The following is a 26,070-nucleotide window of genomic DNA, read 5'->3' as shown; positions in this document are numbered from 1 at the left end:
TAGGTTTCTTGGTTAAAAGATTTGTTAAAATTTATTATGCGCTGTGAAAGATTCACAATAAACCATTAGCAATTACATAATATTTTGTATAATACACTGACGCGAACTGGCGAAACATAAATACTGTTAGTAGGAAGCTGCTTGAAAATATTAAGCTACTTATTAAGGCAATCTTACATTGTAACCATATTAAAAGTAGCACACAATACACAAACTTCCCTGAAATAATACTATACAAACTAGTTAGGGTTTCAATTATAAGCACAATATACCCCTGTCAATACAGGTAGATCATGTATCAATTTTTACACCGTTTAAGTGCAATGGATTTAAACAATGAATATACATGGAAGTGGTACATTATAACACGGAAGTTTTTGGATCTGATTTTTTCCTCCATCCGTTATAAAAAATATAATTCTCACGTGCAATATATCGTATCGACAAAAGCCCTAAATGACCTCATATTCACCTGTTAGTATTCATACGGCCACTTGATGTACTTTTTCGATAACAATACTTTAACCAAATTGTTTGCTGTTTAGATATTTAATATTAATTTTATGTGTTTGACATCAATAACGTTAATCTAACTTCATAAAACTACATGTAAAATATGCACTACTTTTTGTCTTATTTAATTGTGTAAATCGCCACATGAGCAGCCATCTTAAATTATTTCGTGAGTTTGACAATTGTTTTCGAAAGCCGGTTGATACGATTTTTACGACGACAGCAAAGTTCACGGATTAACGTACATCATGAATGTGCTGGTAATGAAATTAATCATTTCGGTTGCATACACAACAATATTTCCACCAACAATTGACATGTCAACCAACTCACCTGTTCCTAAAATTATTTTTTATTATTAAAATATGCGAATAAGTTTAGGGTGACATTCGCTTTAGACATTACACGGACACCATGTTTAGTGTATCATGATTACTAAATATATCATACAAAACATTTGCCCTGTAATGTTTTTGACACATGTTTGGAAAAAAGCAGACGCATTTGTGGGAGTGACGTTCTGCAGACACGTCATTTGTTTTCCTACCCCACCCACTTCAAAGATGTTGATAAACCAAACACAGCTTATGCATTAATTACTGACATTTATAGGTATTGTGCTACTACTGTATTGCCATAACTAACATCACAAGAATCTACCACATTTGTTTTGGGTGGGTGGGGCAGTTGTACATGTTTTAGATAATGTTTTTTTTTAATACTAACCAAGTAAGTTTTTTTTACATTTATTCTTGTTTTGTTGTACATAATTTCAACTGTGGGAAATGCGGGTAAAGCCATTACTTAAATTAATCGGTCATATTGTTTAAAAAGCAATATATTGTGTTCTATATAAATTTTTTCATTGATTTGATACCGAAAATTAAAAAAAAAATATTGCCAATTTTGATTGACATTTTTTCATTTTAATATATCGGACAAATATAATTATGATTGGTTCTTGTTGACTTGTAGGTTCCTTTTGAGTCGTGGGTAAGGGGAGCAAACATTGGCATATGATGCAGTTAGTTATGGAAAATATTTTGACTAAGTCACCATCACTGTGAATGAACAAAAACTGTCACATGATCACAAAAGTCAACGTCAGTAGTCATTTTATAACAACAAAAAGACGCGCAAGGTAGTTTTTTTTCCAATATCTTTGCTGATCATCCTCTGACTTTCATACGACCTAGTGCATGCAATATGGCATGCATATAGCTTTCGATCAGTATATCACGCGTTTTGTGTGTTGCTCTGGTTTTCGAAAACACTTCGGCGCAAATTTCCATTTAAGAAGCAAACGTCAGTAGTAAAATTACAAAGAGTCAGTGTTCTGGAAAATTAACGATCACATAACTGTCTATGCTTTACCGGACGAACATATAGTACATACACTGTCACTCCAATATAAAGCGCTCCGTTATAACGCTGAATCCAATATAACGCGGAGGGTGCTTGGCTCCCATTTTTTCTCCAACCTTCCATTTGATTTCTGATTCAAATCCGTATTATGCAACTTCATGTATTTTCAGACAATTCAAAGATGGCGGCAATCACAGTCATGTTGATTGCTTTATTCAACCGTCCGTTGAACCGATTATAATCGCCTCGAGGTTAAACAACACCAACAGCTAATTGGTGTTAATGTTGTGTAATGTCAATAAAGGTGTGAAAAACTCGCGTGTCAGTGTTTATTACATGTATTCCTCATCAGAGCGGTTCAGTGCGATAATTTCCATAAGTTAAGTGCAAGCGGGATAGTTATACAATTCAAGTAATTCAAAACGATTGAAACATTCTTACTTTGATATGGTTGCAGTTTGACTATATTAAATGAGTGGCTGTGAAATATACTGCCTACTGTATAAAACAACTTTTTCTGTCATTTCATTATCATTCTAGTATTATGTCATTTAATCTTTCAGTTCGTGTATAAGAAATTAAATAATGCAGACGATTTATTTACATGCGAACGCAGTGTACCGGCAATTGTTAACAGAGTTTCACTTTCATTTTCGCGCGGTATCAGAAAGTCCCCGGGAAACACGTTTTTTGCATGTGTATGAAGCAATAAAACAATTTTTTGTACATGAGTCGTATTGCATTCAATCTAAATTTAAAGTCGCTCGTCCAATGAAAGCTCTGCCCCATAATGCACTGTACTCTTAACACTTCTGAAAATGGCATATATGCGTACGGTTGTGTTTACGAATTTCTTAAACATATATCGTCATTATAATTTAATGTTCAAGATTATTATTTTTTAAGTGATGTTGCAATTTTATTGGATTATCGGATAAATGTGCACATAAGAAAAGCGGTATGTATACTGTTATCGATACGATTCGGTTTATATGCATGTATTTGCGTCAACACAGCATGGCAATATACATGACCTATATTATAGGCTATTCTATACCTGTTTTTTTTTATAGCGCCCTGCAGTAAATGAGCTCAAAACCTATAACGCGGATCCGTTATAACGCTGTTTCGCGGCTTGGACCCCATTGACCGCGCTATATTGGAGTTACAGTGTATGTCTATGCATAAACAAACAAAAATATCTACCAGATATTGAATAAACGTTTAAAGAGTGAAAACAAATATGGCAAACGTTAGTAGTATGTTTAGGAATGGCAAAAGTCAGTAGCAAAAATATGCAAACGGCAGTAGCCGAATAAATGCAAGCGTTTAATTTAAAGTGATATTATGGGCATCTAACAGTTCATAGGTGTCTATCGCAACCGTTGTTTATTTTTGGTGTTTTCACTTCATATACACTTATATTTGTTAATGCAGCATCCACATACTAAAACAATATACCGGAAAGAGAAAAATAATGCATTTGAATATCAACCGTACTTTCGTTTGACAGCTGGTCATGCATGTACAATGTGAACCTAAATTTAGTTTTAGTGCAGATTCGTTCATACGACACAAAGACACAATTTTGTTTTACGGATCATTTCGGCTTAGAGGGCTGGGTGGGTCACGTAAGATATTGAATATAGAATATATTTTTATAAACAACTGGTAGCAAGATGAGTTGCAGATAATTGGTCAGTAACCACATTTTAACTAACTCTTTTGACCTGTTAATTCTTTTCAGCTTAATTCAACAGTGAAAAATGCCCATAATATCACTTTAATGAAAAACATGTGAAACAATATAATTATGCTAATTTAGATTTAAATTAGATATAACAAGTTAAGATTGATGTCATAAATTAATGCACGGCATATATAAATTCTGCAACAACAAAAATGAACTAATATTTAAGTGATATTATGTGCATCTTACAGTTTATAGGTGTCTATCGCAACCGTTGTTTAGTTTTGGTGTTTTCACTTTATATACACGTATATTCGTTAATGCAGCATCAACATATTGAAAAAATATCCCGGAAAGAGAAATATAATGCTTTTGAATATCAACCGTGCTTTCGTTTTGACAACTGACGACAGGAATGATTCGATTTACAATGTGAATCTAAATTGAGTTTTATGCAGATTCGTTCATATGACACAAAGACACTATTTTGTTTTACGGATCATTTTGACTAAGAGGACTCACCAGTCACGTAAAATATCGAATATAATATATATATTTTTTATAAACAACTGGTAGCAAGATGCGTTGCAGGTAATTGGTCATTAACCACATTTTAACTAACTCTTTTGACCTGTTAATTTTTTCAGCTCAATTCAATATATCACTTTAATAAAATAATATTCAGGGATTTCAATAGATTTTAAAAACCAGGAGTCAATGACCCCTGGACTGAAATTTTGAGGAGTCAAATTGAAAAATGGTGGGGTCAATTTTGAAGCGCGTTGTGTTTTTCTCTGTATTATTCAATTTTTTAGATAAAAATATGCTCTAAGAGTAACACAATATCTTAAAAAGTTATACTGCTTTATTAAATAACAATACCATGATACATAACACTACATATTTTAATGAATTGGTACATTAAATATACTTCCTTATAGTTATAACACATTTAAGTCTTTTAACACATTAAAATAATTTAAGATATGTACCGGTAGCACCTTTTCATCACATATTTATCGTCATTATATTATCACCATCCCTATGATAGCTTTTCTAACAAAACACAATATAAATGCATGGAACATCTAGTATATTTATTACTGTTTATCCGAATACTATACATGTCCGAAATATGTACACTTTGGAATGCCTTACCTGTAGTAGTTTTACTTTAATAATCCAAATTTTTCTTGTTGTTATCGGGTTTAACAAACCTTATCAAATGTTTGTTAAATCCAGTTAATGCTTTCACCATTATTGAATTGCCATAACTTGCAATTTGAATCGCCAGCTTTGAATTGAACGCGGGTTGAATGTTAAGTCCGCCATTTACAATGTTGACGCAGCAATTTAATGCTCCTCGGATAATTAATATCTTATCGAGAAAATGTGTTTTCTCAATGTTTATGTGTAGTATTATTACTTGTTAGTATAAAAAATGAACTGTGATTCCAGTTTATATAAGATGGGTGTTACTCGTAATTATCGGTGGATTAACAACTGACAAAACTCGCTGGACTTAGATCTACTATTGGATCTACGTAATTAATAGACCTTTGATCAATATAGTTTTAACTTTAATTAATTTTGTCGACTTTCTTTAACCGTGCCGTCTGAAAAGTCTGCAAAAAACCTGCAATTATCGGATGGTCAATCAATTATCACGTAATCACTGCTGCTAATTACCCAGTTAGTGGGCACACGCTATTGAGACGGTGACATGTGTATTGGAAGAGATGAGATAAGATAAACAACGCCCGGGGTATTCCCTCGATTATAGACCGAGTTTCAAATACTGAAACATTAATTTCAATTAGGAGCACAGCGGGATTTATTACCATGGAACTCGAGATGTTAACTGACTGACGCACGGGTCAAATTTTCGACGCGTCAAAATGACGCACAGCAGAAAAAAGGGTTGCGTCAAAAATGAGTCATTTTTAATTTGCTCGCGTCAAAACGCAGGATTCTGCGTCTATTGAAATCTCTGAATATGCAGTCTTATTGATTTGTGACTTTTACCATTTTACTTGTTTGAGCATAACAAAATGATCCGTGAAACAAAATAAGTGTCTTTGTGTTGTATGAACGAATCTGCATAAAACTCAATTTAGATTCACATTGTAAATCGAATCATTCCTGTCGTCAGTTGTCAAAACAAAAGTACGGTTGATATTCAAAAGCATTATATTTCTCTTTCCGGGATATTTTTTCAATATGTTGATGCTGCATTAACGAATATACGTGTATATGAAGTGAAAACACCAAAAATAAACAACGGTTGCGATAGACACATATAAACTATTAGATGCACATAATATCACTTAAACATTAGTTCATTTTTGTTGTTGCAGAATTTATATATGCCATGCATTAATTTATGACTTCAATCTTAACTTGTTATATCTAATTTAAATCTAAATTAGCATTAATTATATTGTTTCACATGTTTTTCATTAAACGCTTGCATTTATTCGGCTACTGCCTTTTGCATATTTTTGCTACTGACTTTTGCCATTCCTCAATGTACTACTGACGTTTGCCATATTTGTTTTCACTCTTTAAACGTTTATTTAATATCTGGTAGATATTTTTGTTTGTTTATGCATAGACATATGTACTATATGTTCGTCCGATATAGCATAGACAGTTCTGTGATCGTTAATTTTCCAGAACACTGACTCTTTGTAATTTTACTACTGACGTTTGCTTTTTAAATGGAAATTTGCACCGAAGTGTTCTCGAAAACCAGAGCAACACACAAAACGTGTGATATACCGATCGAAAGCTACATTGTATATGCATGCCATATTGCATGCACTAGGTCGTATGAAAGTCAGAGGATGATCAGCAAAGATATTGGAAAAAAACCTACCTTGCGCGGCTGTTTGTTGTCATAAAATGACTACTGATGTTGACTTTTGTGGTCATGTGACAGTTTTTGTTCATTCACAGTGACCATAGTTTTGCTGATCAAAAATGGGACAAAACTGATCAATATATTGTAATTTATCTTATATTTTTAACCAGGTTTTTAACCAGGTTTTCCGAAGGAAAAAACTGGTTATTAGATTGGCGAATGAGGGCGGGCTGGCTGGCTGGCTGGCGGGCTGGCGGAATAAGCTTGTCCGGGCCATAACTATGTCGTTCATTGTCAGATTTTAAAATCATTTGGCGCATTTGTTCACCATCATTGGACGGTGTGTCGCGCGAAATAATTACGTCGATATCTCCAAGGTCAAGGTCACACTTTGAGTTCAAAGGTCAAAAATGGCCATAAATGAGCTTGTCCGAGCCATAACTATGTCGTTCATCGTCAGATTTTAAAATCATTTGGCACATTTGTTCACCATCATTGGACGGTGTGTCGCGCGAAATAATTACGTCGATATCTCCAAGGTCAAGGTCACACTTTGAGTTCAAAGGTCAAAAATGGCCATAAATGAGCTTGTCCTGGCCATAACTATGTCATTCATTGTGAGATTTTAAAATCATTTGGCACATTTGTTCACCATCATGGGACGGTGTGTCCCACGAAAGAATCACGTCAATATCTCCAATGTCAAGGTCGCCACGACTAAAAATAGATTTAAAAAAAAAAAAATCTTACAAAGGGGGTTAATTTTTTTTGGTCATTTCAAAAGTTCAGTTTGAGTTTTCTCCCTTTATCAGATTTTTTTTTCACAATGAAAACCTGGTTTTGTGACAATTTTGTCCCTTGTCTCTTTATGATTTGTTGAAATATTGACTTATTGTTCCTAAATAACACAAAATTGTTTATTTATGAGTACTTTTCATACTATATAGTCTGTTGATTTTTTTCACCTGAAATTAACCTCCCCTGCAATGTCAGTTTTAAGGCTATTTATAAATCAATATGCAAATATTGAAATATGGAAAAGCAATTCAGTATGCACAGCTCAACATCTAGTTTTGTTTTCACGAACTTAAATTTTCTGTATAATCAGGAATTCATAACTAAATCCCATTTATGCCTTCATTGTACATCACAGTCAAGCTTGTGTAGTATGAATAACAACTTGCCCAACATCAAAGACATGCAAGATGTCAATCACTTTCTTTCTTAATCATCAGCCAATCAGCTCACAGACAGCCGAATACCAGGGGTCTCACGAGTGGGCGAAGTGGGCGATTTTTACGCCAAATTAATCTTAACTTCGCACATTAATTTCTTGAAGGCGAAGTGACTTCTCCTCCTTTTAATGATTTACTTTGTGCCAGAAATTGACTGATTAAAATCAATTTGATGTGGAGAATGGGACAAAGGAGGATTCTCAGCCATAAGTTGCCCCATTTAGAGGTCATGCAAAGTTGAACATTCAAAAGAACAGTCTGGAGCTATTACCGGTACACTTCTTGAAATTGTTAATAGATGATGCCTTGGTTAATTGCATTGTGCTGGCTACCAATAACTATGATTCAGCAATGTTAAATGGCCCATTAAAACAATACTAAGAAATGATCAAATGAGAAGATGTAACCTTGCACTGGCAATACATATGGGGCTCATTTACAGGTCAGATTTGGAATCTCTGCTGTAAAATGAGATTGTAAATGAATTTTAAATTTAAAACAAATATTTGTAACAAAATATACATTTGATTTAATGTTGAATTGATTAAAATTAACAAGGAAGTAAAAATATTCTGAACATTACTGGCTTGTTACAATTGAAGTTTATTTGATACACCTGTTCAGGAAAAAATAATTAAAAGTACAATCATAATCAAAAATTAATAAAATAAGAAAAATGTTGGTTTTATACACTTAACATGTCTTATTGTATAAAACAAGTGAAGAGTTGATTGCAAGCTGAACAGAAACCACTTACCCGTTAAGTTGCTGCAAAATATACATAAAACTAAGATCTATGACGCAAATATACCATTTCTCCCAAAGATGTTACCAATTCTCCCTATTTTGGCTGTAGGGAGAAGTGACTTCTCCCTTAATTTTGAGCCTAGCTAGACCCCTGAAATACAATGTGACATTATATACTGTCCTATCTCAACTACTGTAGCGCTGTAGAGAACAAATTTCCACATTAAAAAATAATGCATTACCATTTTTTTATAAAAAGTAAAGTTCTCAGGGTTCTCTGCGCAACTTTGAAAGTTTTTTTCAGCAATAAAATATTTAAGCCCATCATTTTCTCCAGCAACTATGATGTGTTGTACATGAAGTATAATTTTGGCATGCTTTTTTCGCGATATGACGGAACTGTAGTGCATTGACTTTCAGAAACTTTTAAAGTAATATCATTATATAAGCCCTTGCAATCTTTATTTCACACATTGAAGGACAAGGGCATGTGTTAAAAGGAGGAGTGAAAATCGTCCAGATGGAAAGTAGCAGCAAGCAAAAAGAGCCGTTTATTAATCAGTGATTATCACAGTTCACACAAACATTAATAAAGATTCTTTGACACTTACATTGAATATTCTTAGCACAAATTATGAACAATATTTATATCATTATCATATAATTAACACAAGTTGACTGTTTTCCAGTCGTCAATAATGCCGACGCCTAAGCGTCTGCGTGACCTGATACGAGAGATCAGGTCAGCAAGGACGCAGGCGGAGGAGAGGGCCGTGGTGCAGAAGGAGTGTGCACAGATCCGAGACAGCTTTCGAGAGACTGACAACACATACCGGTGCAGAAATGTCGCAAAGTTGCTATACATTCACATGCTTGGCTATCCTGCTCATTTTGGACAGGTAAATTTTTAAGTGACAAGACGATATGTAGTGATGAAATTCGTTGGCTGTTTTAACATGGTAATGCATTTCTATGGTGTATTTGAGTATTTCTTTATTTGTAAGTACTGGAGAGTTTTGACTTCAATGTTTTATTATAAATGCTGTCAAATTATAATTTCTATTGCTCTTTTTGTTGAAATATCATACATTGCAAAAAAATGCTGCATTAACTTACTATAATTTATTAAATAAGATAACTTTGAATTTAAATATAACAGTTATCTGAACTTCTTTTTATTAGCTTACCTGTCACGAAGTGATATGGTCAGCTTATGTGACCGTTTGATGTCCGGCGTCTGTATGTGCGTGTGTGCGTGCGTGTGTCCGTCAACAAATTGTTTGTGTAGACAGTAGAGGTCACAGTTTTCATCAAATCTTTATGAAATTTGGTCAGAATGTTTATCTTGATAAAATCTGGGCTGGGATTGTATTTGGGTCATCTGGGGTCAAAAACCAGGTAACTAGGTCAAAAACTAGGTCACATAATAGGTCAAATAATAGAAAAACCTTGTGTAGACAATAGAGGTCGCAGTTTTCATCCAATCTTTATGAAATTTGGTCAGAATGTTTATCTTGATAAAATCTGGATTGGGAATGTATTTGGGTCATCTTAGTACAAAAACTAGGTCACAAGGTAAAAAACTAGGTCAAATAATAGAAAAACCTTGTGTAGACAGTAGAGGTCACAGTTTTCATGCAATCTTTATGAAATTTGGTAAGAATGTTTGTCTTGATGAAATCTGGGTTGGGATTGTATTTGGGTCATCTGGGGTCAAAAACTAGGTCAAAAACTAGGTCAAATAGTAGAAAAACATTGTGTAGACAGTAGAGGTAACAGTTTTCATCCAATCTTTATGAAATTTGGTCAGAATGTTTGTCTTGATGAAATCTGGGTTGGGATTGTATTTGGGTCATCTGGGGTAAAAACTAGGTCACTAGGTCAAAAACTAGGTCAAATAGTAGAACAACATTGTGTAGACAGTAGAGGTAACAGTTTTCATCCAGTCTTTATGAAATTTGGTCAGACTGTTTTTCTTGAATAAATCTGGGTTGGGTTTGTATTTGGGTCATCTGGGGGTCAGAAACTAGGTCACTAGGTCAAAAACTAGGTCAAATAATAGAAAAACCTTGTGTAGACAATAGAGGTCGCAGTTTTCATCCAATCTTTATGAAATTTGGTCAGAATGTTTATCTTGATGAAATCTGGGTTGGGATTGTATTTGGGTCATCTGAGGACAAAAACTAGGTCACTAGATCAAATAATAGAAAAACCATCAACAATTTGTTTGTGTTGACAGTAGAGGTCACAGTTTTCATCCAATCTTTATGAAATTTGGTCAGAATGTATATCTTGATGAATTCTGGGTTGGGATTGAATTTGGGTCATCTGAGGTCAAAAACTAGGTCACTAGGTCAAAAACTAGGTCACTAGGTCAAATAATAGAAAAACCTTGTATAGACAATAGAGGTCACAGTTTTCATCCAATCTTGATGATTTTGGTCAGAATGTTTATCTTGATGAAATCTGGGTTGGGATTGTATTTGGGTCATCTGGGGTCAAAATCTAGGTCACTAGGTCAAATAATAGAAAAACCTTGTGTAGACAATAGAGGAAACAGTTTTCATCCAATCTTTATAAAATTTGATCAGAATGTTTATCTTGATGAAGTCTGGGTTGGGATTGTATTCGGTCACCTGGGGTTAAAAACTAGGTCACTAGGTCAAATAATAGAAAAACCTTGTGTAGACAATAGAGGTCACAGTTTTCATCTAATCTTTATGAAATTTGGTCAGAATGTTTATCTTGATGAAATCTGGGTTGGGATTGTATTTGGTTAGTCAGGTGAGCGATTCAGGGCCATTATGGCCCTCTTGTTTTTATGTTAACAAGCACAGTTTTTTGTTTCATGAGACTTCATAAGAAAGTTTATTGTACAGGGTATCCCAAGTTAATTTAAAGTTAGCATGTATGTTCATTGTATTGTATGCATTTTCAGTTGGAATGTCTCAAGTTGATAGCGGCACCAAAGTTCACAGACAAGAGGATCGGTTACCTAGGAGCTATGTTGTTGCTGGATGAACGACAAGATATTCATCTTCTGGTGACCAACTCTCTGAAAAAGTAGGTTGAATTGCTTTCTACTAGTTCTTTGAGGGAGAATTAGTCAATATTGGCTCACTCTATTGTTTTTTATGCCCTTGGATTGAAAGATCGGGGGTATATTGTTTTTGGCCTGTCTGTCATTGTAAGGGTCTGTCACCAAACTTTAACCTTGGTTAAAGTTTTGCAATAACTTTTGCAATATTTAAGATAGCAACTTGATATTTGGCATGCACGTGTATCTCATGGAGCTGCACATTTTGAGTGGTGAAAGGTCAAGGTCATCCATCAAGGTCAAAGGTCAAATATATGCCTTCAAAGCGATGCAGTAGGGGGCATTGTGTTTCTGACAAACACATCTCTTGCTTCTGTGTGTATAATTGACTATGAATGAATATGAGCATGAATGGTAAAAGAAAACAGTACATTCAGACACATACTGTATTAGATCTGCAAAAACTCTTTTGATGCACCAATGATAAAAATTTAATTGAGCCATTTCGCAGTTGTTATCCCCCGCCAGAGGCGGAGGGATATTGTTTTGGCGTTGTCCGTCCGTCAGGCACTTTTGTGTCCGGAGCCATATCTTGGAAGTGCTTTGGCGTATTTCATTGAAACTTCGATGAGTATATATATGCATAAGAGGATGATGCTCACCAAATGGCATTGTACACCATCTGTTAAAAACAGAGTTATGGCCCTTTGTATCTTGAAAAAATGCTTTTTACTATAGGTTCTTTTGTATCCGGAGCCATATCTTGGAAGTGCTTTGGCGGATTTCATTGAAACTTGGTATGAGTATATATATGCATAAGAGGATGATGCACGCCAAATGGCATTGTACACCATCTGTTAAAAACAGAGTGATGACCCTTTGTATCTTGAAAAAATGCTTTTTACTATAGGCACTTTTGTGTCCGGAGCCATATCTTGGAAGTGCTTTGGCGGATTTCTTTGAAACTTGGTATGAGTATATAAGCCCTGCCAGAGGCGGAGGGATATTGTTTTGGCGTTGTCCGGCTGTCCGTCCGGCTGTCCGTCCGTCCGTCACTTTTGTGTCTGGAGCCATATCTTGGAAGTGCTTTGGCATATTTCATTGAAACTTCGTATCAGTATATATAAGCATAAGAGGATGATTCACGCCAAATGGCATTGTACACCATCTGTTAAAGCCAGAGTTATGGCCCTTTGTATCTTGAAAAAATGCTTTTTACTATAAGCACTTTTGTGTCCGGAGCCATATCTTTTTTAACATAACAGATGTTGTGTTCACTCTGCAACACTCTGAAAATTGAGTGTATATAAACATTGAATGTTTTTGTGGAAAACGGACGACTTATTAATTCACCTAAATAAATTGTGAAGGCTTAAGAACCTTCCTTTGTCTTAGTTTTGTGTTATTGTCCTCCGTCCGTCCATCTATCATTATGTTCATCCGTCCAATTTGCACCCATCCTCAAACAAAGCATATGTTGTAGGGGATACCTTGGGCCTTTCAGGCCCTCTTGTTATAGCTCTTTTTCACATAGTCAGACATTCAATGTCATAGTTTAACACCATGGTATAAATCTAGTTTCTTTTTAAAATTGATGTGTTTCTGTTATAAATGTTTATTGTGCCATATAATGTTGTTTTTATGCCCCCGGTAAGCTGGCATATAGCAGCAGTTGAACTGTCCGTCAGTCTGTTCGTCCGTCCGAAAACTTTAACATTGCCCATAACTTTTGCAATATTATAGCAACTTGCTATTTGGCATGCATGTGTATCTCATGGAGCTGCACATTTTGAGTGGTGAAATTTCAAGGTCATCCTTCAAGGTCATCCTTCAAGGTCAAAGGTCAAATATACAGCTTCAAAGCGGCACAGTAGGGGGCATTGTGGTCTGGCATTTGTATGTTTTTAGCCAATGTCCCTGCTTAATATTTATTATAAAGCTAGAAAATGAGAGAAATTTTGGGAATATTCAAGACATTCATTGCTTTGTAAGTCACACTGTGCGGAACCAAAAAATATTTTTTTCGGAATGAAAATCTGAACAACTCTTCAAAGATCATGGTACCAAGTGATATTACTATTATTGCCATGAAATATCTTTGGAAAATGTTTGAGGGAAGTTAATCTGGCATGACACTTAAAGCACATGCATAAAGTCCTGTTATGCTCAGAGCAAGGCCCATTTGTATTTTCCAGTGATCTGGGTCATCAGACGCAGTACATCGTGAGCCTGGCCCTGTGCACCCTTGGCTCAATATGTTCGGCCGAGATGAGTCGAGACTTGGCGGGCGAGGTGGAGAAGTGTATCAAGTCTTCAAATGCCTACATTAAAAAGAAGGTAAATACACAGATATATCAGTCAAGTGTATCAAGTCTTCAAATACCTACCTGATAAAGGAGGTAAATACACTGCAATATCGGCCAATTGTATCAACTCTTCAATTGCATATGTTAAAAAGAAGGTCAATACAGTGAAATATTGATATGCCCTGCATATAGGAACATCAAATGTACCTAACATTTGTTTATACATATTATAAATATAACTTAACTTACCCATTGCTGTACAACTCATGTGTTGAATATTTGAGCAGCCATAATTTAATTTGCATGTGAACTGGTTCATTTCACAGAGCACCATACAAACAAAAGACATAGCTGTTTAAAATCATTTCATCCGTTTAATGCAAAGTCCACTGTTGTTGTTGTTGTTACTGCATTTGATCTTCGATTTTATGTCATTATATATAAGTGTGTTCACACGTATTACACTAACATAATGTTAAGTGATCATACCTTGTTATCTTCGTCGTATATCTATTTTAACATGCATAAATGAGTACATTTTCGTAGGTTATTGTCAGACCATTCTCATTTCTGATCTGGTCGCAGCCATTTGTCGCGTTGCATTATGGTCAGGTTTGAACTATTGTCTGCAGTGAACTAAGCATGAAACAGGTTATTTTTAGATATGATGTAATCTCTGTTAAATACTTGTTTAAAGTGGTGTATCCATCTTTCTAAGCGCCCATAGATTGTTTTACATAAATTTTTGTTCAAAATCCAATATGGCGGTGTCTTTTGGCGTGATGCCATTTCAATGCATTTCGAGCGTTCATGACCACTTTTTGTGGTCAATCGACGTCATTGACCCATTTTTTGGGTCAATGACCATTTATTTTGGGTACATGACCAGTAATTTTGGGGCAGGCGACCAAGAATTCTTGGTCGGGCCATAAAAACTGGGCATTGACCAACCTTTTGGGTCGCTCGAGTATTTAAGGTTTCAGGAACTTTATTAAGGAATTCAGTCGGGCCATAACATCAAGGGCATAACATCTTTTATTAAATATTCAGAAACTTGTAAGAAAAACTTAATATAAACTGAATTCATATAGATCCTAATAGACTTTAACCCAACACAGATATCTTATATAAATATATTAAAGATTGTTTATTTATTTAAAACGTATACTCTTGTGGTGAATGAGTATTGGACACTGGTGTGAGAGAATTGTTTTAAATATTTGACTTATTTCTGAGAAATCATCGTATTGTGTGGTGTATTTGAACCGTAAAGAAATTTGCACTGTTAATGTTTACGTTGTGTTAATGAAAATATAACTTCTATGAATTTCGACGTTAAAGAATAAAAGGTTAATGAAGTTTTAAAATGACTTGTTTTCCTCGTTTTAGTAAATAAGCGTAAAAACCACTTTATTATTATTGAACTATTATTGAACTATTCCTGGCAAGAATACGGAACAGTTAGCTCGCAACATTTTATGGTGTCAGAAGTGGGATCCTTTCAATCAACAATCAAGGGATCCAGTGATTGGACTCACGTCTGCGCGTATTATTATTAAATGACAAGTTAACATTTTTAAGCAGTATATCTTTAATAAAAACCCAACAAGATACTTTCCACGAATATTGTGACGATTAAATAAGTTAACATGAGTGATCTAAATGACAGTGACACGGAAGTAACTATCGGAGCGGGGCTCGATAGGGGAACACGATTTCCACACGCAACGTGCGCTCAAAGGGACGAGGCGCGCACGGAAGTCTCGCCGGACGCATCGAGCGTACAAGGTGACGCGGCGCGAATCGAAGTCGACACGGACGGAAATAGCGACAACGAAGGCGACGGTGGCATGGCCGCCACCAATGGGTTCATGCGCGAGGTAGCCGGAGCGCTCAAGGAAGTTGTATCCGAGCTGCGCGTTCTTAAGGGCCAAAGTCACTACAACAACCGGGGTGCGTTCAACGGCGATGTACCTGTCGGCGCTCAATATGCACATGAGCGGGATATCGCGTATTTTGGCAATGGCCGTGACATCGTACAGCACGGGTTTGGCGGCCAGCGCGAGGCGAGGAACGGTTATCGGCAGCGACGTGACGACGCGTATAGGCGCGATTCGGGAAACCCGTTAATGGAACGGGAGCTCGATGGCATCTACCAACGTCAGTCGATGGGCAATCGCAACAACTGCCATGAGGACAAAGACGGCTACGGGGAGGGAGACAACGAAAACGAAAGTGTTCACGATTATAGGCAGCGAGCGCCTGCACGTCACGCACCAAGGGCTGATGGCATTTATAGAAGGCCCGCAATAAGGCGGAATACTCGTCCGGTGCCAAAGATACCACCATTTACTGGAAAAGAAGATTGGGCGGTATGGTCAGCGAAGTTCGACGCGATTGCTAGGAGATATGGTTGGGACGACGATGATAAGCTTGACAATCTGCTGCCGATGATAGAAGGTCAGGCTAGCGAATTCGTGTTTGCACAGCTGCCTACGGAAGTGTTGTCTGACTATCATGAACTGACTTCAGAGTTGACAAGGCGATACCGCGTAATCGAGACAAGCAGGTCTTTCGCAGCCAAGTTTAGTAGGCGCAACCAGAAACATGGGGAAAAAGCGGAAGACTACGCTGCCGAACTCAAGCGTCTGTACGATAAAGCGCATAAACAACGGGATCGAAGCACACGAGATGAGGACCTAGTGAGAAGATTCCTCGATGGGCTGGTTGACCAGGAGGTGAAGTTCGAGGTCGAGTACCACAAGGAACCAAGGAATATCGACGAGGCGGTGTTCCATGTGGTGAATTTTATTCAAACGAGAATCGGGATTAAATCCGATCGAGAGTACAAGCATGCAACCAGACGAGCTTATACCACTGACGAGCATGACGACGAATTCTCAGAAGAATGTGAAACTGAAAGGGCAGCATGCAGAGTAGTCACAGACCAGAAGAGAAGTACGCCTATAATGTCCGAGAACACGGGAAGCGACATTGTTAAGCAGCCTACTGACCAAGAGTTATTGAAAACTCTTATAAGTAGGATAGAGAAACTGGAAGAGGAAAAGAAACATTTGCAGAGGCGGCCACCAAGAAGAGACGTAGAGTGCTTCAGGTGTCATCAAACCGGCCACTACGCAAGAGACTGTCCACTAAACCAAACAAGGGATACGTCATTTCCCACGAAGTCTAACGGTGCAACGCCATCTCGGGAACATTTAAACGAGAGAGGGGCTTCTCTCGTGCCCAGAGGGAGGTCCTGTTAGGAAACGAAGACAACGGTGATTTAAAGGGCGAGCAACAACACACGGGGGTAAGCGAGGCGGAGAGCGAAGTACCCTGTGCTGGAGTGAAGGGGGGAGCAGAGCTGACCACTGGCGTTTATATCCGAGGGTGGATAGGGGAGACACCAGTGACCTTCACCGCCGACACAGGTGCTTCGAGGTCGGTAGTATCCAGTCGCGTGTATGACCAGCTGAGCACTAAGGACAAGCCGGTCCTAAAGGGGTCAGTCAAGCTGCGTGGGGCAGGTGGTTCACCAATACGTGAGAAGGGGGCGGGAGAATTTAATCTTATATTAGGCCCAGTAAAGGTGATCTGTCAAGCAGTTGTGGCCGACATTGAGGACGAAGTGCTACTAGGGTTGGATGTGTTGGCTGGGGAGAAGGACGGACAGGCGGACATCTTCCTAAGCAAGAATATAATCAAGCTAAAAGGGAAAGAAATCCCATTGATACCCGCTACAAGGAGGCTACGGAAAGTCACCGTTGCAGAAGATGTTGCCATCCCGGGGCTCTCAGAAGTGGTGGTTGATGTTTATGTTGAACGCGATGAGGCTGACGATAAAGACAAAGAAGAAAATTTTATCATTGAACCCACAGAGGGTTTCGTTCAGCGTTACCCATTGGTAATGGCTGCAACCTTAGTGAACATAAACAGAGCAGTCACCTGTAAGGTAAAAGTTTTGAACCCTTTCTCAACGAGCGTAACGTTGCGGCACCATGCAGAAATCGGAGAGGCAGAGAGGATAGATTGTTGCACAGGGGTTATAGCAAATGAAGAAAACGAAGGTGAGCGAGATAACATCACAACGGTGAGAAGAGTACAGTTGATGACAGTTGAAAAGGACAGCCGTATTTCAGACTTACCGGTTGCCAATGCAATGGACGTGCCCCCACACCTGAAATCACTGTTTGAAGAATCAGTCGTCGGAAAAACGGAAGAGCAACAATCCGTTATAGCTGGGTTGTTAGTTAAATACGCAGACACGTTCTCAAAAGACGAATGGGACTTGGGACTTACACATCTATCTGAGCATGCCATAAACACAGGTACCGCAGCTCCCGTTAAACAGCGACCAAGGCGGGTTCCATTAGCGTACGCAGAAGAAGAAAAGAAAGCACTTGAAGATTTGCTTAAGAAAGGCGTTATTCAGAAAAGTACATCCCCTTGGGCCAGCCCAATCGTTTTGGTAAAGAAGAAATCAGGCGCTATACGACCTTGCGTCGATTATAGAAGGGTCAATGCATTGGTGAAGCCAGACGGGTTTCCGCTACCACGAATCCAAGATTGTTTAGACGCTGTGGCCGGGTCAAGCTTCTTCAGCTGTTTTGACCTTACGTCAGGGTATTTTCAAATACCGTTAAAGAAGGATGACATTCCTAAGAGCGCTTTTTGCTGTAAGTATGGTCAATACGAGATGAAAACAATGCCTTTCGGTTTAAATAACGCTGCAAGCACCTTCCAGCGTACAATGGAACTGGCGTTACAAGGTTTAACTTGGCTAACGTGTTTAGTTTACATTGATGACATTGTGGTGTTCGGATCCACGTGGCTGGAAAACCTTTTGAGAACTGATGAGGTTTTACTTCGTTTCCAAACCGCAGGTTTGAAGCTTAAGTCAGATAAGTGCCGCCTTCTCCAGTCAAAAGTCATTTTTCTGGGTCACATAGTCTCAGGAGAGGGGATAAGTCCCGATCCGACAAACATTGAAAAAATTGTCAATTGGCCAAAGCCCGGAAACGCGAAGCAGGTTAAACAGTTTGTGGCTACTGGTTCGTACTATCGTCGATTTGTAAAAGATTACGCTAAAATCGCGCGACCTTTGATTGATCTGACGAGAAAGGAGGCCAAATTCGAATGGAACGATGCGTGTGATATGGCGTTTAAACGAATCAAGGATGCTCTTATTAGCGAAAACGTCATGGGACATCCACTGAATGAGGGTGGGACATTTTACCTCGACGTCGATGCGTCCGGCACGGGGATCGGCGCGGTGTTGAGCCAAGAACAGCAGAGTCGCGAGCGAGTTATTGCCTACGCCAGCAGGGGGCTGAATAAAGCCGAGAAGAATTACTGCATAACTGAGCAAGAGCTTTTAGCGGCAGTATACTTCATCCAGTATTTCAGGCAGTATTTGCTGGGGCGGCATTTTATTGTAAGAACAGATCACCAATCGTTGATATGGCTCTTTAGTTTAAAGGAACCGAGTGGGAAAATCGCGAGATGGATTGAGATTCTGGCCGTGTATGACTTTTCCATCGAATATAGAGCAGGTAATAAGCAAGTCCACTGTGACGCTTTATCGCGCTGTGAAAGTCCCCGGTTCTGTACGTGCAGCGACGTAGATACAAGCGAACCGTTGAAGTGCGGCCCATGCAATAAATGCCGAAGGAGAGCTGAACTAATGCTGTTGAAACCAAACGAAAAGGAAGAAGGTGAAGTGAATGCGGGGTCACCTGAAGACGATTGCGTAACGCCTGTCGTTTTAACCGAAAACGCGCCTGTGATCAAGAGTGTTAAAAGTAGCGAGTGTGAGGTACCAAAGCCAGGTCCATCGGATGACAGGGGAAGTTCTACTCCGCACACATGGGCAACCGAATTCACAAGCGTAACAATGGCAGCCATGCAGAGTGATGACCCTTATATAGCTAAAATGTATAGTGTGATACGCGATGGTATTAAAGCGCCGGTTGATGAAATGGTAACGTTGAGTCCAGAGAACACGGCGGAGTTGCGTGCAATAAAAAACAAACTAGGTCCAATGAGTGAGGACATTAAGTCATTAAGATTTAACTCAGATCTGGTAAGGCGATCCACTGTTGGGAAGCTGGAGAAGGATAGGGAACAGGTGTCGAAGCGGCATTCTAAGCCGTAGCCATGTAACATTTCAAAAGGAATGTATTGTTGTTTGCTGTTTAAAGTGTGTTTCATTATTGATAGTTTATCTTAAATCATTTTTACTGTTTCGAGTCACTGTGACCTTGTACCTATAAAGTTTCATGAGCCTAGGCGTTGGCATTCTTGAGTTACCATCCGGAAACCATCTGGTGAACGGACCGACCGACCGACAGACCGACGGACCGACTGACATGTACAAAGCAATATACCTCATCCTCTTCGAAGGGGGGCATAATAATATGTTTATCACTAAACTGTTTTAGTATTTGTTACAATTACCTGTGGACTGTGGCAACAGGAGTTTTGCCAAAAAAAACAGGGGGGTAATGATATGCCCTGCATATAGGAACATCAAATGTACCTAACATTTGTTTATACATATTATAAATATAACTTAACTTACCCATTGCTGTACAACTCATGTGTTGAATATTTGAGCAGCCATAATTTAATTTGCATGTGAACTGGTTCATTTCACAGAGCACCATACAAACAAAAGACATAGCTGTTTAAAATCATTTCATCCGTTTAATGCAAAGTCCACTGTTGTTGTTGTTGTTACTGCATTTGATCTTCGATTTTATGTCATTATATATAAGTGTGTTCACACGTATTACACTAACATAATGTTAAGTGATCATACCTTGTTATCTTCGTCGTATATCTATTTTAACATGCATAAATGAGTACATTTTCGTAGGTTATTGTCAGACCATTCTCATTTCTGATCTGGTCGCAGCCATTTGTCGCGTTGCATTATGGTCAGGTTTGAACTATTGTCTGCAGTGAACTAAGCATGAAACAGGTTATTTTTAGATATGATGTAATCTCTGTTAAATACTTGTTTAAAGTGGTGTATCCATCTTTCTAAGCGCCCATAGATTGTTTTACATAAATTTTTGTTCAAAATCCAATATGGCGGTGTCTTTTGGCGTGATGCCATTTCAATGCATTTCGAGCGTTCATGACCACTTTTTGTGGTCAATCGACGTCATTGACCCATTTTTTGGGTCAATGACCATTTATTTTGGGTACATGACCAGTAATTTTGGGGCAGGCGACCAAGAATTCTTGGTCGGGCCATAAAAACTGGGCATTGACCAACCTTTTGGGTCGCTCGAGTATTTAAGGTTTCAGGAACTTTATTAAGGAATTCAGTCGGGCCATAACATCAAGGGCATAACATCTTTTATTAAATATTCAGAAACTTGTAAGAAAAACTTAATATAAACTGAATTCATATAGATCCTAATAGACTTTAACCCAACACAGATATCTTATATAAATATATTAAAGATTGTTTATTTATTTAAAACGTATACTCTTGTGGTGAATGAGTATTGGACACTGGTGTGAGAGAATTGTTTTAAATATTTGACTTATTTCTGAGAAATCATCGTATTGTGTGGTGTATTTGAACCGTAAAGAAATTTGCACTGTTAATGTTTACGTTGTGTTAATGAAAATATAACTTCTATGAATTTCGACGTTAAAGAATAAAAGGTTAATGAAGTTTTAAAATGACTTGTTTTCCTCGTTTTAGTAAATAAGCGTAAAAACCACTTTATTATTATTGAACTATTATTGAACTATTCCTGGCAAGAATACGGAACAGTTAGCTCGCAACAATATTAGTCAAGCTGATCATGTATTCATATGTTCAAAAGAAGGCAATACACTGAAATATCCCTCACTGTTAACCTGTTTCAGTTAGATACGCATTTTGACTAGTTTTTAGTCCTTCAAATACATGTAATCTAGTTAAATTAAAAACCTTAATTACTAGATTCAAGTTGAAAACCTTCATTTTCAACCCTATGATACTGATGAGCAGCAAACAGCATAAAACCTGTAGAGCCTGAAAGTCACTCCCAGGCTGATCTGGCGTTATTCTAGTTGCAAAAGCTATTTTCACTTTACTACTGAGCAGGAAGGGGACCTAATTCAGACGCCTCAAAATGTTAATATGCCTCACAGATCCAAATTGTTTGCTGGATATTTTTTCAGACAGAATTATCTAATGTCTACAATTTGCATCTGATTGAAATCTCGCCTGACATGTTTAAGAATGTCAGATAATGTCTTAAGTTTCAAATGAATATGCTTAAAAGAAGATCAAACACAAATGTCAGCCACCTGTGCTGAACTTTTTGCCAGAAATTGTATTATCACATTATTGTGAATAATGTAGAGCAATAATAGTGCTTTGTTGTTTGCCTGGTTTTATAATATGTGTATATATAAATATATTATCAGTACAGTATATTAATGGGAAATCTGATTTGTTATTGTGGATCTAGAATATAATTATATGACCATGTTAATGGGTTGCTTGTTGTTAAGGACTTGACATAAAGAAAATAATATTTTGCTAGTTCATTAAAACAAAACTTAACAAGGGACAAAATTGTCACAAAACCAGGTTTTCATTGTGAAAAAAAAATCTGATAAAGGGAGAAAACTCAAACTGAACTTTTGAAATGACCAAAAAAAATTAACCCCCTTTGTAAGTTTTTTTTTTTTTTTTTAAATCTATTTTTAGTCGTGGCGACCTTGACATTGGAGATATTGACGTGATTCTTTCGTGGGACACACCGTCCCATGATGGTGAACAAATGTGCCAAATGATTTTAAAATCTCACAATGAATGACATAGTTATGGCCAGGACAAGCTCATTTATGGCCATTTTTGACCTTTGAACTCAAAGTGTGACCTTGACCTTGGAGATATCGACGTAATTATTTCGCGCGACACACCGTCCAATGATGGTGAACAAATGTGCCAAATGATTTTAAAATCTGACGATGAACGACATAGTTATGGCTCGGACAAGCTCATTTATGGCCATTTTTGACCTTTGAACTCAAAGTGTGACCTTGACCTTGGAGATATCGACGTAATTATTTCGCGCGACACACCGCCCAATGATGGTGAACAAATGTGCCAAATGATTTTAAAATCTGACAATGAACGACATAGTTATGGCCCGGACAAGCTCATTCCGCCAGCCAGCTAGCCCGCCCGCATTCGCCAATCTAATAACCAGTTTTTTCCTTCGGAAAACCTGGTTAAATATCTGATATATATATATATTTTTAGTGGAAAAATGACACTGACTTAATTGTAAATTATACAATAAAACAGGAAGATATCAAATTCATCCTTTTGAAAGCGAACATGACTTTTGATGACTTTCTCTTTTACAGGCAATACTGTGTGCGTATCGAATCATAAAGAAGGTACCTGACCTCATGGAGATGTACATTCCTTCCACACGGGCTCTGCTCAATGAGAAAAACCATGGTAACCAGCGTTAAAATGATATTAAAATCATTGATATCGGCCTAAAAATAATTTGTTTTCATGCAAAGAACTCTCCCATTTATCAAAATGCATATGAAATGGGTTTTTTAGCTCACCTGAGCACAAGGTGCTCATGGTGAGCTTTTGTGATCGCCTTTTGTCCGTCGTGCGTCCTCCGTTGTGCGGCATCAACATTTGCCTTGTTAACTCTCTAGAGGCCACATTTATTGTCCAATCTTCATGAAATTTGGTCAGAAGATTTGTCCCAATGATATCTATGATGAGTTCAAAAATGGTAACCTTTGCTTAAAAAACATGGCTGCCAAGGGGCAGGGCATTTTTCCTTATATGGCTGTAGTAAAATCTTGTTAACTCTCTAGAGGCCACATTTATTGTCCTATCTTCATGAAACTTGGTCAGAAGATTCATCCCAATAATATCTTGGAAAAGAACAAAAATGATGCCGGTTGGTTGAAAAACATGGCCGCCAGGGGGGCGGGGCATTTTTCCTGATATGGCTATAGTAAAACCTTGTTAACACTCTACAGGCCACATTTATTATTCGATCTTCATGAAACTTGGTCAGAAGATTTGTCCCAATGATATCTTGGATGAGTTAGAAAATGGTAGCGTTTGCTTGAAAAACATGGCTGCCAATGGGCGGGCATTTTACCTTATATGGCTTTATATGACTGTAGTAAAATCTTGTTAACACTCTAGAGGCCACATTTATAGTCCGATCTTCATGAAACTCGGTCAGAAGATTCATCTTAATAATATCTTGGACGAGTTCAAAAATGATGCCGGTTGGTTGAAAAACATGCCACCATGGGGGCTTGGTATTTTTCCTTATATGGCTATAGTAAAATCTTGTTAACACTCTAGAGGTCACATTTATTTTCCGATCATCATGAAACTTGGTCAGAAGATTTGTCCCAATGATATTTTGGATGAGTTTGAAAATGGTTTTCGTTGCTTTAAAAACATTGCCATCAGGGCGGGTCATTTTTCCTTATATGGCTGTATATGGCTATAGTAAAACCTTGTAAACACTCTAGAGGCCACATTTATTGTCCAATCTTCATGAAATTTGGTCAGAAGATTGGTCTCAATGATATCTTGGATGAATTTGAAAATAATTATGTTTGCTTGAAAAACATGGCTTCCAAGGGGCGGGGCATTTTTCCTTATATGGCTATCGTAAAATGGTGTTAACACTCTAGAGGCCACATTTACTTCCAAACTTCATGAAACTTGGTCAGAAGATTCATCCCGATAATATCTTGGACGAGTTCATAAATGATGCCGGTTGGTTGAAAAACATGGCTGCCAGGGGGCGGGGCATTTTTCCTTACATGGCTATAGTAAAACCTTGTTAACACTCTAGAGGCCACATTTATTTTCAGATCTTCATGAAACTTTGTCTGAAGATTTGTCCCAATAATATCTTGTTATCTCAGGTGAGATACTTTGGGCCTTTCAGGTCCTCTTGTTTAAATAAATAATGAAGTGCAGGGTTGTCATTATGATTGTAAACAAAGAATTATTTTGGAATAGTAACAGATTCGGCAGGGGTTCAAGGGGGCCGCCTAGGCGCCCGTGTAGGTCCAGGGTAAGGCCCTGGTAGAGGGGTCAGGGGGGCGAAGCCCCGACGGAAAAGGAATTCTTGATATTTTAGAGACAAAATGCTGCTATTTTCAGAGCATAACAAGTTAAAATGAGGTCTAAAAAGAATAGTACATTTTAAGATTTTCACATTTTTAGTATACTGTACAATGTAAAAACATATTATAATGATAGATCTTTGCATGTTCCAATTCTATCCAATCATGTGACGCGATTTGAGAGCATTGAGAACCGTTGATATTTAGTAATTACGACAAATCAACGGCTCAATCTTAACTGCTACATGTACCTCCTTTCAGAAAAGTTTGCGAAAGTAAAAGTGAATTTCTGAGGATAAAAACGCGTCTTTCTTTACATTTTACCGAGTACTTTTCATTCCGGATCATGAAATAACTTGTCAGGTCATTCATGAATGCATGTAGACCTATATGTATGCATAGCTTGGCAATCTCAAAACACGTTATTTACCTACTTATTACATTATGTGTTATGAACATTTGTATAACAAAATGCATTATTTGATTGAAGTATTTTCAAATGTGTCCCAAAAATGCGTATAATTGAATGTGTTATCCAAAATCATTTTCAGATAACATTATTCATGGAAAATTAAGAAAATTCTAGCAACAGAGACACATTTCTCGTGTTTTTCATCTACAGATGAAAGTCATGCCAAAATTAGACTTCATGTATAACATCACGTCATTCTTCCTCGGGGAAAGCGTGGACTTAAATATTTAGATGCTAAATTACAACTTTGTAGCACAGAGGTCGCTTAAATATATTTTATTTTTGGTAGAAAATCAAAGAGCATTTTTTAATATGTGGAAACTTTTTCTCTAACTAAAAAAACTAGTTAAATAAGCTCTACAGTGCTACATTCGTTGAGATACGGTCAGTAATAATCTGTGAAATGTACAGCTATTTGATACAGTTTCACGTGGGGTCGGCGTGTATTCGGCTGCCTGAGTGCTGATTTGTTAACGTGCTTACCAAGAAGAATTTGATTGACAGCTGGAAAAATTAATTCTGGCCACTCGCTGAGAAATTCATTGAAAACAGTATCTCTTAGGCAGAGTTAACGGACTGACTGAATGACTGGGCGTCACTCTGCTATGCTACGGTTATTCCTCGTTATTTATTGTCGGTTTGTGTGATAAGAACTTCCGATCGCAATGTTAAAGATTCGGGAAAAACAACTGAT

At 37.6% G+C, this 26,070-nt stretch overlaps 1 protein-coding gene across 2 annotated transcripts in view; it reads left to right on the top strand.

Moving 5' to 3' along the window:
* Positions 1 to 634: 634 nt before the first annotated feature.
* LOC127843939 (AP-1 complex subunit gamma-1-like) overlaps positions 635 to 26,070 on the top strand; it is a 67,964-nt gene continuing 42,528 nt past the window's right edge. For both annotated transcript variants that reach the window (XM_052373844.1, XM_052373843.1), the window contains exons 1-5: positions 635 to 773; positions 9,103 to 9,312; positions 11,352 to 11,476; positions 13,646 to 13,787; positions 23,144 to 23,240. In XM_052373844.1, the coding sequence (XP_052229804.1) occupies positions 762 to 773; positions 9,103 to 9,312; positions 11,352 to 11,476; positions 13,646 to 13,787; positions 23,144 to 23,240 (586 nt within the window). In that variant the 5' untranslated portion in view covers positions 635 to 761. The remainder of the gene's footprint in view (positions 774 to 9,102; positions 9,313 to 11,351; positions 11,477 to 13,645; positions 13,788 to 23,143; positions 23,241 to 26,070) is intronic.

This window comes from Dreissena polymorpha, chromosome 9 (genome assembly GCF_020536995.1).
Source record: "Dreissena polymorpha isolate Duluth1 chromosome 9, UMN_Dpol_1.0, whole genome shotgun sequence".
NCBI classification, from domain to species: Eukaryota; Metazoa; Mollusca; class Bivalvia; order Myida; family Dreissenidae; genus Dreissena; species Dreissena polymorpha.
Note: the sequence above shows the minus strand (reverse complement) of the source record. Positions and strands in the feature narration are given on the sequence as shown.